The sequence below is a fragment of the Solea senegalensis genome, linkage group LG2 (genome assembly GCF_019176455.1).
Source record: "Solea senegalensis isolate Sse05_10M linkage group LG2, IFAPA_SoseM_1, whole genome shotgun sequence".
Classification (NCBI taxonomy): domain Eukaryota; kingdom Metazoa; phylum Chordata; class Actinopteri; order Pleuronectiformes; family Soleidae; genus Solea; species Solea senegalensis.
Genome location: NC_058022.1, coordinates 17,385,722 through 17,400,096, shown reverse-complemented (window position 1 = coordinate 17,400,096; position 14,375 = coordinate 17,385,722). Strand labels below are relative to the sequence as shown.

Sequence of the window (14,375 nt, the reverse complement as noted above, 5' to 3'; positions counted from 1 at the left end):
CTTGAATCTTATTCAGACTTGATCATATTCAAAGCTTAAAGGTGAAATGAGTGAATCCCAGACATAATGAAAAATGCTTGCCGCTTTATTCCCCCTAGTGGACGAAAAGGGTCCAACAGCAAAAGGGAACAACCACAAAATAAAATACAAAACAGATCCTCTATAAATGGAAAGTATGAAAATACACTTGCCCTTGTGGCTATCAAAAACATGAAGTACCAGTATATACAGTGGAAGGGATTTTACACTACGGACGAGGAACTCATTACACAAAGCTGGGCTTTCAGTCACACATTCAAAGCATTCAGTCACATGCACAACAGTAATATTCAATAATTTCCCAAACATTCATCATCTCATCCTGCACACGCTTCTCTTGTTTAGAGTTAAAACAAAAGGAAAACCTTTACATGCCTCAGTCTAACTGGACAAAAACGGTAAAGACGCTTAAGTTGTTAATCAGCACTGATCGGCGATCAGCTTTGCATTTCTGTGCTCAATGAGCACAGCCGTTTCAAAGAAGAAGAAAAAGGTGATCTGAGTTCCAGTCAGTGTGAAGCTGGAGAGCACTTTAGCATGGCCTCCTTCAACTGTCCTTGTCTAGTGTGGTTGCCAAGGTCACTGTAGTGATGGGCTGACCGATGCCATGTATCTGCATTCGAGCAAGTTTCTTCTGCTCACACTCGGTCACCAGGCTGTTGAGCTCAGCTGCGCTGTAGCCAATCAGAGTCCTCAGGTCGCACACAAACTTGTAGACAAAGCGCTTGCCTTGCACTTTGCTGATCATGTCCCCATCATAATAATACCTAAATGAGGATATGAAAGAGAGAAGCTCTCAATACAAAGCTGAAATTAAACCATCTGTACATTTTAACACACTGGAGGTGTTGAAAGAGTACCATGGAAAATGGAGGATTTGTTGTTTTTGGCTCTTGGAATGTATTAAATCAAGATCACAAAGGTCAAGATATTTCTGCATGATGCTTTAATTTTGTCACTTTTTTACTTTGTCACATGAAGAGAGAGAAGATGGAAGGGAAGGAAAAGAGGATAAAAAAGGGAAGAAGAAGAGACCAAGAGTAGAAATAAGAAGTTATTGGTGATCAAATCCAAAATAAGGCAGTGCTACAACATTATAGATGCCAATTGTCATTTAACACCACCACTAACAAACTCCACCACCATGTTTTATGACCATGCAATTCAAAGCTACAGATGCCGTTTAAAAACAGAAAGAGACTAACCTGAGGGCTCTGCTGAGTTTCTCGTAGTTCATAGTAGGCTTGTTCTTGCGCTGGCCCCATTTTTGAGCCACAAGCTCGGGCTGGTTAAGTTTGAACTCTCCCTCCTCCCCCACCCAGGAAATGCAGTCTCTCGCATCCTTATCCGTCAGCAACTCCAGCAAAAACTGCCACAGCTGGATCTGACCGTTGTTACCTGGCCCGAGAAAAACAACATGAAATAAAACATTTGCATTCAATAAATACTGCACCACCACAGCACCATCATTATGTTTTAATGATTTAATAATCAAGTATTATCTAAATATCAAAAGGTTGCAGTGTTTATTCCTGATGTGTAGAGGGATTTTTAAAAGGGAGAGTTCAGCTCAGGTCGCAGTGTGGTTGTCTGAGGTACGGACACAAACAGTCAAGGCGGGTTTAGCAGTGCCTGCTCCACCATGCCAATCACTTTACATTTTTACATATTAGCCATTTGACTAAAGGCTCACCAAATAAAACCCAAGCCTGCTTAAGTCTATGACACCGTAAAAACATGTTTACTGATTTTTCTGACCATTGAACAACCTTTTCTACCTGAAAATAAATAAAGGTGTGTGCCCTTTTATAAACCACTGATTCCCCCACACCGAGGTGCATAAAGAAAATCTGCAAATTTTAGCTCACAGCACACATAAGTTGTGGATCCACTGCTGCCATTAACAGCAAGTTCAAATTTGTTTTGTGACTCTGGTGTTCAAAATCAACTTTTTACCTCAATGGATTTTGGTGTATGAGAGAGAATAGTTTATACACCACATTATTGCGAGATAAAGAGGTGAAAATATGATCACCTTGAGCAGGCTTAGAACTTATTAGTATTTTTGAGTGGCTAAAATCAGTTTTTCCATGTGGCGCTCATGTTTTCAGCGAGGCTAAGCTTCCATGTCTCAGGCTAGTTCCCAGTGATGGTGGCGCACACAGTGAAGTTAGCTTTAACTGTATGTGACTGCCTCATTCAAGCACACCTCAGATAACCCAAACTAACTTTTTCTGAGTAGAACAGTAGAAAATGTAAAAATAATTTATCTTCGATTACCATTTTTCTGCCATTTCCACACCCGGCCAATCACTCCGCAAAGCAACAATTTGGCAAACACTTTCAGGCCGTTGAAGCGACATTTAAGATGCTTATAGACTGTGCAAACAACGTACAATGTTCTTATGACTAGTGTGTTTACCTGTGCGGTTGCCTGGTGAACTGCGCTCTTCTCCTCCTGAGATACGTGGGGCTCTGGGGCCTCGGTTCTGCTTCATAGCCTTTATGGCGGTGGGTGTGCTCACCTGAGTCGGGATTATCTGCACAGCTGGAACAAGGCAAAAGTTCAAATGACTGTTGATGTTCTAAGAAGAGCTGCAGCGGACTGTGTTTTTATTAGGCAGCCAATTGTTTTCATAATTAATCAATATTTCACATAATATTTCATGGTTACGTATTAAATATTAAGGAAGATTTGTTTTCAACGAAAACTGATATCTTTTACTTCCACTTGGGTTCCCGTAGTACATAGTGTTGCAGCACTGCAGCCCATTTCCCCCAGCCTTTCCTCAGTGAGGAAGCGAGACTAATAACAGTCAAATATAACATTACTCAAGAGCCAGAGAAGCTCAACAAACCAAAAAACAATATTTAATTATTTATCATATTCATAACAATAAAGCCAGAAATAGAGGATTTTCACATATCTCGTTAAGAAATAATTGATTGTCAAAACAGTTGCCAATTAAATTTAAAGTTAGACAACTAATCAGTTAGTTTGGAAACAAACCCTTTGAAATAAATAGGATTGTATCTTCCTCAAATAGTTTTTTATGCATCCATAGAACACTTACGCTGATCAATTGTGACTGTGGCGTCTCCTCCTGACTGGTCCTGACTGGCCAGTACATCTGAAATATATACAGGTGATAGATTTAATGAAGCACTTGTGTTTGCCCTCTGTTTTAAATCCAAACTCACTCTGTCAACCATCAGGATTATTTGTACTTGACGGACACACACAGTGACTTACATTTGCGCAGGAGTTCCAGGTGACTCCAGAGTATCTCTCCATTTGGCACTTTCTGAAGGAACTCCTCTTGGTTAAAAGAGCAGAGGTCTCGACCTGGGATGTGAATGCTGCCTATTTCCATCTCATCAATGTTGAATTCCTTCATTACCCAAACAGCCCAGTGGATCACCTGATCAGCTGTCCAGAGCAAGGGGTCTGGGGGAAGGAGAAGAAACCATACATACTTAGGTTTGGATTGATTTGATTTTCTGCATAGTAAAGTATTTTGCTCAAGCTCTCCTCACCATATGGTATTCCCAGGCGGACCTGCTCTTTGCGGTAGCCTTCCAGTGCTGCGGCCCAGCGTGTCACCTGTTCAGAAGTCTCATCAGAGAGACCGGACCTCTCCACAGCGATCAGCTGACCCTCCTCCACCAGTGTACCCTCCTCTCCTGCCGCATCTGGATCAATCACCACTTCAACCGTTTCCACTGGCTTCACTATTTCCAAAATGTTCAGCTTCTCCTCACCTGAGCAAAGCAAAACAAAGCAAATTAAGATTTACAGCAATAGATTTTTTTTTCTGATCTCTGAAACATTCCATCTGTGTCATTTTTTACCTGGTTTGGTTATAATCTGCAAGCTGAGCTGCACTGTGCCATCTGTCTTTACGCCCTGATCAAAGAGGCTGTGGTCAGGGTGAAGCTAGAAGGAAGAATACAACAGGTATCAGAACAAGCAAGATCTCAACATACTTTGCGGTGACAAAGACCTGCATTAGACACCATGTGTTACCTGAATATCCTGCAAGCAAATCTCATATGCATCCAGTGATATTTGGATACGGGGCTCCAAAAGCTTTTTCAAATTTCCAATAGGCTCATTAATGTCAATGTCTTGCTGAACCAAATCGGATGCAGTGATTGTTTGCTCCTCAACACTGTTGAGGGGGGGAAAACAAAAAGAACTTTAGATCTGCAGTTACTGTATGTGCAAGAAAATAAATCAACTCAGTGGTGAGTTATCAACTCACCCTTCCTCCAGGCATGCTTGTTTCTCCTGTCCATCGATCTCAATCTCTATCATCTCTTCTCCTTCACTTTTAGACATTCTGTTTTTTACGCAGAGAGACAAACTGTAGGAAAGTAATAGAAGAAATGTCACCAATCCAGTGGAGATTATACTTACTACAACCATACTTTTATGTCTGGATATTTAGGTTAAACACCATGAACGTGAAAAAAAGGAAAGCAAATCTTGTGCACATAAGATTCAGATGTTGTTTTATGACAAGTGATTCATACGATTAATGAACCATAAGTACTAAGCATGGGATGCTATTCCAAGGTCTCAAGATTATCGTTTTCTTTTCAGCACATTATTAGGGTAATAACACCTGTTTACTTAACAACATTGAACAGTCACCTTCTCTGTTACCCAACTTTTACAGTAAATTTAATTGATCAATTTTCCTGCATTATGATAGCTTGTGATGATTTCTCTGCAACCACTAGTAAATGAATTGGTCAACATCAATTTAATCAGCCACTGATGACAAAATGTAAGCTGATGATGAAATATTTTTTACAAATCAGAAATAAGTAAACAAAAATTGTGGGTATTATAAAGCAGAGTCAAGGTGCCACATCATATTCCAAAGTGTTAATGAGAAGGTAGGGGAGAAGCTCGACATTGTAAAATAATCAATTAAATTAATAGAGTTTATGATTTAATATATAATATATATATTATAATGTATATTGGGGTCACTGTAGCCACACATGAAAAACACAGCCAAAAATAAAAATAATGCAATAAGGCGAAATATTTGACACTCAACACACAGGTGAGTCATCAGTGAAACCAATAGAACCACACACACACAAAAATAATGTGTTAGACAAACTTAGGGGGGAACAAAGGAATGGTAAAATATCCTTAAATATCATTTATCATTTCATTTATCTTGATCATGTCAATCTATATGGGCTAACCCTGCCACAGTGTAAACAAGTTCTAAAATATTTAATTCAACATAAGGTTGGTATTAGCATCACAGCCCCCATGAAAGGAGATTGTGTGGTGCACCACATTTCAAGAAACAAAGGGGTGTGAATACTGGAATAATCTACTTCTTGCATTAAGGGAGTACCATACATCTGACACTTATCTGACATATCTTAAACCATGCCTTAAGGCAAATCAGGGGTTAGATAACTTTAAACTGTTTTATCTGTATTTTAATGTTCTTGAACTGTCGGTTTATGTTGTCTGCCTTGGGACTATGGATGTAAATTAGGTTTAAATTTTGTATTTACTAGTGATATTAATTAACATGTGCTGCACCTGTCAATTAAACCAACAACTCAGTAAATTAATAAATGCACTGTTAACATGCCCAGCATTATATTTTTCATCACCCAGTACTTGCGATCACAGTACAGGACAGGGCATTTTCATGCGGAAGTCAATACAGAAAAGCAAAACATCTCAGTGATTTATTTTAGAGAGTTTAGGCTATGAAGAACAAAAACTTTCAAAGGCTTTACATTTAGGTGCTACTGGTATTACTGGTTATAACAGTACAGTTAAATATTAACAGTAGTACAGTACTAGTTAAACTGTGGACTACTAAGATATAACAACAGTTTTATGTTAGTAATATTAATAATACTACTTATAACAATATTGAGCCGCAGTTTATTCTAAGTGACGTTAACAGAACTCTCAATTTACAGAAGACACCAGTTTATATCGTATCAAGAGTACTAATTAGGATATTTATTATATTACTAGTTAGAGTGTACTAATATGGAGGCCTCTCAGCCTCGACTCCTCATTGGTCGGCTGGGACAGTTCACTATCTGCTCAGACTGCTAACGTTAGCCAACTCGAGGGCGAGGCTTTGCCGTCTAAAGGCCAAATGGTAGGCCATTAGTACGCACAAATTACCAAACATATATACACATCATAAACATATGCTGAAAAAAATATCCAAAACAGCACCAATGCGCCAGGCTACACGTGTTGCTGTAATGTTGCTACTCCACTGTAGACCAAGTTAGCTAGCGATTTAGCGAGCAAAAGCACCACAGGGGCGAGGCAGCTCGTTACACAACCGCCAGTCCCAGTATGCTTAAGAGCTTTTAAAATATCCCAATCACAGCGCAGCGTCATATCGCACACGCAGATCTTTTATTAAAGCATATTTTAACTCTGTGCGTTGAAAACTTTTAAAACGGAAATAGAATAAACGGAAACAAAACAGCATAGGGCAAATGGAAAGGAGCCGGAAATCCTGGCTAAAGGTTTACAGCGCCGCAAGACTTCCGAGAGCAGCTGCGACAGACACAAAGAGCGAACTTTGAGAGGGAAACTAATACCGCAGAACCACAGCGATGTTGATAATACAACGAAACAACGCTTGGATATAAATAAAGTGGGACACAAACAGAAGTATGTACTCAATTAGAGTTTATCGTGTTTGGATGTGTACGCACTACTAGAGGCTGGAGCGCCGCAGGAGCTCTGCTGTTAGCGTTGGCTAGCGGTGAAGTGGTGCAACTGAGTTTGCGGCGTTATTTCTCCACATCTAATAGCATGTGACAATTAAAACGGATCATGTATAATAGTTGCGGTAGCTTAGCATTGTTTCTATCTAAAAACATAGACGGCCACTTCCCATGGGGCTAACTAGCAACCCACAACAGCAGCGGCTAGTTGGTTAGCTACAAAACAGCGGGAAGAGTCCGAGCACGATGAGCACGAGTCCTTCCGTTGTGACGACGATTAAGTCAGTTTCTTCAAAACAGACGAGTCAATCTCTCAAAAGCATCCATACCTCGTTTAAACCCAGGCCTTCAAATTCGTTGGGATGTGTTCAAATGTGGTGAATAAGCAGCCAAAAATCTCACACAGACGACTCGTAACATTCAAGTTATTTGGCGAAGTACACACACACTGAGTGAGGAGGGCGGAGACTAACTGGCAACACTGAAGTTAAAACTAAAACAAAACCCTGGCTGATGAACACTGTGGGTGGAATTGGTCGTTATTTTGGCGTGCACTTTATTTAGTTGTATTGTGTTTTATGTTGGAATGATTGCAGCTGCACAATATAATGGACATCACCATTACTCGTGTTATTTTTACATTTTGCTAGCACTGTAGGCATATACCCACCCGTCCACTCCTCCCTCCCAGGTGTAGAATAAATTCGCCTCAGTAAAGAGGATACAAACAGCAGCAGCTACAAGGCATTTGAAGAGGTCACGTTGGACTATGTGTAGAACACAGTCACTTTGGTTATATGACCTCAGATGTGTGTAATGTGTAAAAAGGAGGATGAGCCCATACACTTACTCCCTTGTAGGAGAAAAAAACTTTATTCAAGGATGTAACGTTTCAATCCACTGTGGATCTTTCTCAGATGACATTGATTTTTACTGATTTGCAAGTGTCAGGTCACCACCAGCTTTGTTGTTTTTATGTCTGTCAAATTCTGTGGTCAGTGGCATTTTGGATTGGACTGATATGACTGAAACTTGGGTCTTATATATTAGCATGTTGTCAATGAGTTTAACTCATGCAGCATATGTATGTAACACTCAAGCATGTCATGAATAGATCTGATGTGATAGACCTTATTCACAGCAGATATTTCCCGACCTACCCATACACTTGTTTTTTTTTTCATAAATATATATGTAAATATAAAAGTTCAGCAAATATATGAAACAGTAGTGGGCAAACATTACATGCTACATCAGTCAGTATTATATCAAAATGTATTAAAAAAAAACTAGACAATAAATCTACACAATCATAAATATGTTTAAATCCATAATTTACTGGGTACCAGAATTGCTTCAAGAGTGAAAATCTTTTGTGTTTAATCATTTGACATTAGTCATGATAATAGTTATTAACTGAATCAAACATTTTGATAATGATGACCTTTTTGGTCACATTGTCCTACCTTAAATGCATACACAAGCAAAGGCTGGTCATCTTCAATACCACAGCTAATCTATCCATGTTCGATCTATTCAAGCCCTTTGAGTATAAAGAACAACTGGACCCACAGTGCTAGTGTCGCATCACATGAATGGATCAGTAAAAAAAAGGTGTACTTGATGTTTAACTATCTCAATATTAAGTTTATGTTTATATTATTATAAACATAATAGTCACCCTATTAAACTGTTTACCCACATATACAGACTTCAATCAAAATCCCATTAATTGTTCTAAGTAACTAGCATGCTGATACAGTGCAATAAATTAATTTGAGATTTCATCTTTCAAGCTGTAAGTCTGTATAACCCAAGCATTACTTTTATAAATACTTTATTTTTAATATCTAAAATAGGACATGATTTCCCCAAGCAATGGAGCAAAATACAAGTTGAGACTTCCCCCTACACATGTGATCCATTGCAGGAACCAGGCCTCTGTAAAACCTTAAAATACATGTGAAATAATCACTTAAGGGTCCCCATGTAACAACACAAGTACATGTTCCTCTGGGCTCTTGGCGTGACTGTCGTCTGATATCTGGTTTGTTTAAAAGCAACACTTATTATGAAAGTCACTAAAGACGGAAGTGACCTGTTAAATATATCATTTCCGGGTTGCATTCAAAATAAACTTAATAATTTAAATGGCGCGTGAGTGAAGATCGTACAGTTTATGGTATGTAGAATGTGTTTTAACTTTAATTCATAAAGAAAAACACAGTCCATTAGTTCAACTTATTTACTTTTCTCATTATTGTCCAACTTACTTAGATAATGCCTCCTTACAGTCATTTGAATTGTATTACGCTATTGTGCTATCAGTACAATGCAAGTTTTTTTTTAGTTTTTTTTTTTTTTTTAAATAAACTGCACAGGAAGAATAAACTGTTAACTCAAACCCATCCGAGATTTCTAAAAGAAGGTCACTTGTACAACTATAATGCGAGTTTTACTCTAACATTAACTTCATATATCAATGTGTAACACAAACCCAAATTGTAATACACTGAAGTATTGATATATATAAGTATCAAGACTTTTATTGGTACATTTGTAACAATATTGCTTTTATTGTGAAGGAAACAAGCCGGACGTCTGGTCGTTGCTGCCGCTGCATGAACACAGGCCGGCCAAGATGGCGGAGTACCTTGCTTCCATTTTTGGGACAGAGAAAGATAAGTAAGTCAACGCTTGTATTTGTGAATGGGACGCATATATGTATCTATTTTATCTCCACCTCCAATGTGCCACTGTGGTATGTGTAATTGTATATGTGATGTTTACGTCAGATCATAGGAAAAGATAAAAAACCGCTTTTAGCTAACACCGCTAGCATGCTTACTAGCTAGCAAATTACCGCGCCGCCACTGTTGGCTCTTGCCACATCTGGGTGCTGGAGCTGTGTTGACTTGACTTATTTTCCCCTGAATTAAAAAGCAAATACCAAATAAACTTGAAATGGTTTTGCATGAACAGTATATTTCTGTTAAGTAAGGCTCAACTAAGGTTTGAAACCAACTCCGGTCTTTGTTCCAGTATTCAACACACGGCCAGGCACCAGTCGACCTGCATCGCGGCTGCGTTATTAAGAACATAAACCACTCATACACCATTATAGTAACTTTAATAGAAAAGTTTTAGAAATTAACCATCAACTAAACATTCTGACTAAGTTTTTAACATTCCTCAACGTCGTATTCTTCGTAACCCATTCATTCCACTGAGTCAAATATGTATTCCTCCTTATATTCGTGCTCTGTCTCTTATCACAATGCTCATAACTACACGAATAGTTTTCTGTTTGTGTAAATGGCAAATAAGACTACACCAATGAAAAGACGTCTGGTGTTTGTGTTATTGTTAAAAAATAAAATATTAACTGATACTAACAAGTTTGCTCTATTTTCTGAGAGTGGCATATACACTATATTGTTTAATAATTAAAACCATTAAAAATAGAGATAATATTGCAATTAGTAAGGTCACAGTAGAGTGTGTTTGAGTGTAAATATCTATGGTTAAGCTACCTTTTTATTTATTAACGTTGCCAGTGTTGATCTGAAATGATTATTACCCAAACTAGAATATGTGGATTTGATTCTCTAAGATAATGGCAATTTAATTTTAACTTGCTAATTTACCTCAATGTTGAGTAGTCAACATGGGAGTTTGACTCCTCAGGGGAAAATGTAATCTGCAGTTTACATCTGTAACTTTTGTTGATGAAAGGTGTGTTCAAAAATTCATGGGTTTGACTACCCTGGACAAAAAGCTGGTATAAGATGGATGTTATCTAGTCTAATAATAAAATTTTCTAATCTTCATCATTTTATCCCTTTCCCCAGAGTCAACTGCTCTTTCTATTTTAAAATTGGTGCCTGTCGACATGGAGACCGCTGCTCCAGATTGCACAACAAGCCAACTTTCAGCCAGGTAAAATCATACTTCGTTGATTTCTAAATGTCTACTAAACAATGCACACTTGTGGTACTTTTTTCTGGACTGAACTTACATTTGGTAATTAGGGTTCGAGCAACAAGGTTGCAAGAACCCTCTTGAAACTGGAAGGATTATTATTAAAGAATTGTTACAGAAAGACTACAGATAATATTTTGTTTTGTGCCAGATTGTCTTAATAATTATTTCAGTAGTATTAAAATAGTACTAAAAAGAATGATATTTGATGACCAGCCATAATCAAAACCAATCATGTAAAATGTACTTTTTTATTTTTCAGACAATTGCCCTCCTCAATATTTACCGGAACCCCCAAAACAGTGCCCAGTCTGCTGATGGCCTGACCTGTAAGTGTTTCAATTCATGACGGACTCTTGTGACTTTCAGAAATATAATTTCCTGTAATAATAAAAGCCATGTTGTTTTCCTGTCTGACAGGACAGCCAAGCTGTGATTGGACAGCACAACTGCGAAGGCAATTTATTTGTTTCTTATTCTGTCTTATAACAACTAGGTGCCATCAGTGACATGGAGATGCAGGAGCACTATGATGAGTTTTTTGAGGTAACTCATTCTGAAAATTGTCTCATGTAATTCCTCAAATTATGACTCCTTTAAGCTCAGATGAGAAATAATTAAGAAATTAAAGAACTATTCAGCTAAAACTATATACAGTACAGCATGTAGCTGTTCAGACATATTTTAATCAGGAAATCATTGGAGCTGTGGTGAAAATTTGCAGATGTGATGACATCAAGTTTTGTTGTATTCAAACAAGTTTTATTTAGAAACAATAAGGATTTTTACACAATCAGAAACTAGGCCTCCAACAATGAATCTATTGATTGATTACTAAATCAGTTGTCAACTATTTTGAAATGAAACAATCAAAGCTGAATCGTCAGCCATACTTTTGATATTTTCAGGGCAGTGGGACTGAGTGTATACTTACGATTCATTTTTCCTCCACCTTTATTTTAGGAGGTCTTTACAGAGATGGAAGAAAAATATGGAGAAGTGGAGGAAATGAATGTGTGTGACAACCTCGGAGATCACCTAGTGGGAAATGTGTATGTGAAGGTGAGTGTCGGGCTTAAAACCCACATGAATTACAATTACTGTAACACCATGTTGTTTAACTTGTATTCAGATTCAGTGGGACGTCTCTTCAGCTGCATTCTCTTGGTCTTTTTATAGTTCCGTTATGAAGAGGACGCCGAGAAGGCAGTGATAGACCTGAATAATCGATGGTTTAACGGACAACCCATCCACGCCGAGCTCTCTCCTGTCACAGATTTCAGAGAAGCTTGCTGTCGTCAGTATGAGATGGGGTGAGTAAGACAAGTCCTTTCATATACTGTATATGTTTATTTAAGCAGGAAAAGGGTATCACTGAGAATAAAATAGTCTTTCAGAAGTGTCCTGTCCACTAATGTTGTCTGTAGGACACCTGAGGTTTTAAGTCAAAAACCTCACTGTGTCAGTGACCCCTTATAAATTTAAAAATGTCTCTGGACTGCAGCCTCCTTGTTCCCAAATGTTCATGACAAAATTTGAACATCCTTACATTATTGCCAAATGGGCTGCCATGAATAATAACTTATTAATCGGTCACTTAATTAATTGGTTTGAGTGTGTGTTTTTTTAATCACTAAAACATTCTCTGATTTTTCAGCTTCAAAAGTTTTGTTGCTCCATATAACAAAGAAATCATTAAAACAGAAAAAACAATACTGTTTCACTCGGTCTGGAAAAGCTCCAGAAAATGTCTGGAGCTACAGTTGTGTTCTCACATACAGCTCATGATCAGGGAAATAACTGAAATGTATGTTATTAGAATACATAAACTCATTTTTATTCAGTTGTGTATAACTTAGTTTTGCATTTTAAATTATTCCACCTCAGATGTTAAATTTGTTTTTGTGTTCTCTGCACAGGGAATGCACTCGGGGCGGCTTCTGTAATTTCATGCACCTGAAGCCCATCTCACGTGAACTGAGGAGAGAGCTCTATGGACGCCGGAGAAAGGGGTACAGACCTTTTCATTAACTTCAAATCTGCGTTTTTATGTTGTTTTATTGCATCCACACTTACTATTTCTGCATCTCCACAGCCGCCATAGGTCTCGATCTCGATCAAGAGAGAGACGATCTCGCTCAAGAGACAGAGGGCGAGGAGGAGGAGGAGGAGGAGGAGGTGGTGGTGGCCGTGACGGAGGTGGCCGTGACCACGAGAGACGTCGTTCCAGAGACAGAGAGCGCTCAGGGCGATTCTGAACCACAAGCCATGACTACTCGTCCCTCCCTCCCTCCCTCCCTGCATCCATCCCCAGTCTTTTTTTTAAGTTTGTACCCTCCAGATATATTCTAGGATTAACAGAAATGTTCCTGAGTATAAAGCTGTGACAGCATTGATGCCCTTGTTTTGTCCTTGATTTCTGAAAATGACTTTCACCTCATTAAATTGAACATTTTTACTTAATACGGCTTATATGAGTATTGCTTGTTAAATGGTAAACAGTCTTGTTTATATTGTGCTTTTCTAGTCTTGATCCTTCTCAATCCTTCTGGTTAAAGATGACTAACTCTACCACTGATCCACCATTGACCCATGTTAATGGAGAGCATGAATTTCAGAAAAAAGATTGTTTTTCAAGTCCTTTCAAACAAGATGTGTAACTAATAATGTGTTAACTAACAACAGTGTCCATGTTATTTCATTACTCGGAGGTCACTTTTTAAAATGAACACTCATCTCTTGCTACTTTTAAAAAGCCCTGTCACATTTGACTGTAACTTAGTTCAGTCCTTGAATCAAATGAAGCAAAACAGTGATACACACAAGCCACTTTATTAGGCACACTGATGCCTTTCTATCATCTCAAACAAGTCATGATTTGTACAGGATGATTTTATTTATTTATTTATTCCTCAATTGACAACACTATACTCGGAATACCCAAGCTTGGGTCATAGTGTAATATAAATCATCTGATCTATGACGTGTCGTAACGCAAACATACAGAGACCTCTGGTTTTGCAACACGGTAGTCAAAACAGTCGGTTGCCTGGAGCCTGAAGCTGAGAGGCACCCCAGAGAAAGCATTTCACATTAGTTCATATGAAAAACATTTTAGTTAGAAACCCATCAAATTTTATGACCGGCTATGGACAGCAGACAACGTTTATTGCCTAGCAAGGCCTCATGCTCTTAGCTTGCTGCCAACAGCTTACTGATTCCAGAAAGAGAGGTACAGAAAAAAAAGAAAGGACATGAAGATAAACACCAGAAGCAGCTGTACTACAGTTGTTTAGTTCTGTCAGAGTAATTGATGTAAAGACAGTCATAATGTTTTGTAATTTAATAGTGTTTATACTAGCAGTAGCACATATTGTGATTAAAAAAAAAAAAAGACTGGTGATAACTAATAATGATAATAATAGCCTCACAATTGGATCTGGATTATGTGGCTTTTTAATCACAGTTAACCACAGAGTGAGGACCGCAGTTATTGTTATTATTATTGTTATTACTACTAATAATAATGATAATAATAATAATTATATCATCAGGTCTGGAACTGGATCCTGCAGCTGTGGGGCAATTGGTACCTGCAGAATGAGGACAGA

The 14,375-nt window shown here is 38.2% G+C and overlaps 2 protein-coding genes across 3 annotated transcripts; one reads left to right on the top strand and one right to left on the bottom strand.

Moving 5' to 3' along the window:
• Positions 1-64: 64 nt before the first annotated feature.
• Positions 65-7,251, bottom strand: gabpa (GA binding protein transcription factor subunit alpha). Of its 2 annotated transcripts, none has more exons than XM_044019699.1 (10): positions 7,113-7,251; positions 4,305-4,406; positions 4,067-4,211; positions 3,892-3,976; positions 3,577-3,801; positions 3,293-3,487; positions 3,114-3,170; positions 2,462-2,587; positions 1,245-1,437; positions 65-806 (listed from the first exon to the last, which is right to left on the bottom strand). In XM_044019699.1, exons 2-10 carry the CDS (start codon positions 4,379-4,381, stop codon positions 587-589), a joined length of 1,323 nt encoding a protein of 440 aa, XP_043875634.1. In that variant the 5' UTR covers positions 4,382-4,406; positions 7,113-7,251; the 3' UTR covers positions 65-586. The 2 variants fall into 2 exon arrangements, with proteins under 2 accessions (XP_043875634.1, XP_043875635.1); XM_044019700.1 differs by having other exon boundaries at positions 4,305-4,382.
• Positions 6,560-13,227, top strand: u2af1 (U2 small nuclear RNA auxiliary factor 1). The gene is made up of 9 exons (XM_044019701.1): positions 6,560-6,727; positions 9,369-9,468; positions 10,635-10,722; positions 11,027-11,093; positions 11,261-11,310; positions 11,728-11,826; positions 11,944-12,077; positions 12,684-12,776; positions 12,860-13,227. Exons 2-9 carry the CDS (start codon positions 9,425-9,427, stop codon positions 13,020-13,022), a joined length of 738 nt encoding a protein of 245 aa, XP_043875636.1. The 5' UTR covers positions 6,560-6,727; positions 9,369-9,424; the 3' UTR covers positions 13,023-13,227.
• Positions 13,228-14,375: the final 1,148 nt, after the last annotated feature.

Excerpts from the sequence above, each read along its gene's own strand:
- gabpa (XM_044019699.1), bottom strand. The coding sequence starts at position 4,381 with ATGTCTAAAAGTGAAGGAGAAGAGATGATAGAGATTGAGATCGATGGA. Across the intron at positions 3,171-3,292 it reads CCTGGAACTCCTGCGCAAAT|ATGTACTGGCCAGTCAGGAC; the intron begins GTAAGTCACTGT and ends TATATATTTCAG. Across the intron at positions 807-1,244 it reads AAACTCAGCAGAGCCCTCAG|GTATTATTATGATGGGGACA; the intron begins GTTAGTCTCTTT and ends ATCCTCATTTAG.
- u2af1 (XM_044019701.1), top strand. The coding sequence starts at position 9,425 with ATGGCGGAGTACCTTGCTTCCATTTTTGGGACAGAGAAAGATAA. Across the intron at positions 12,078-12,683 it reads TGTCGTCAGTATGAGATGGG|GGAATGCACTCGGGGCGGCT; the intron begins GTGAGTAAGACA and ends TTCTCTGCACAG. Across the intron at positions 12,777-12,859 it reads TATGGACGCCGGAGAAAGGG|CCGCCATAGGTCTCGATCTC; the intron begins GTACAGACCTTT and ends GCATCTCCACAG.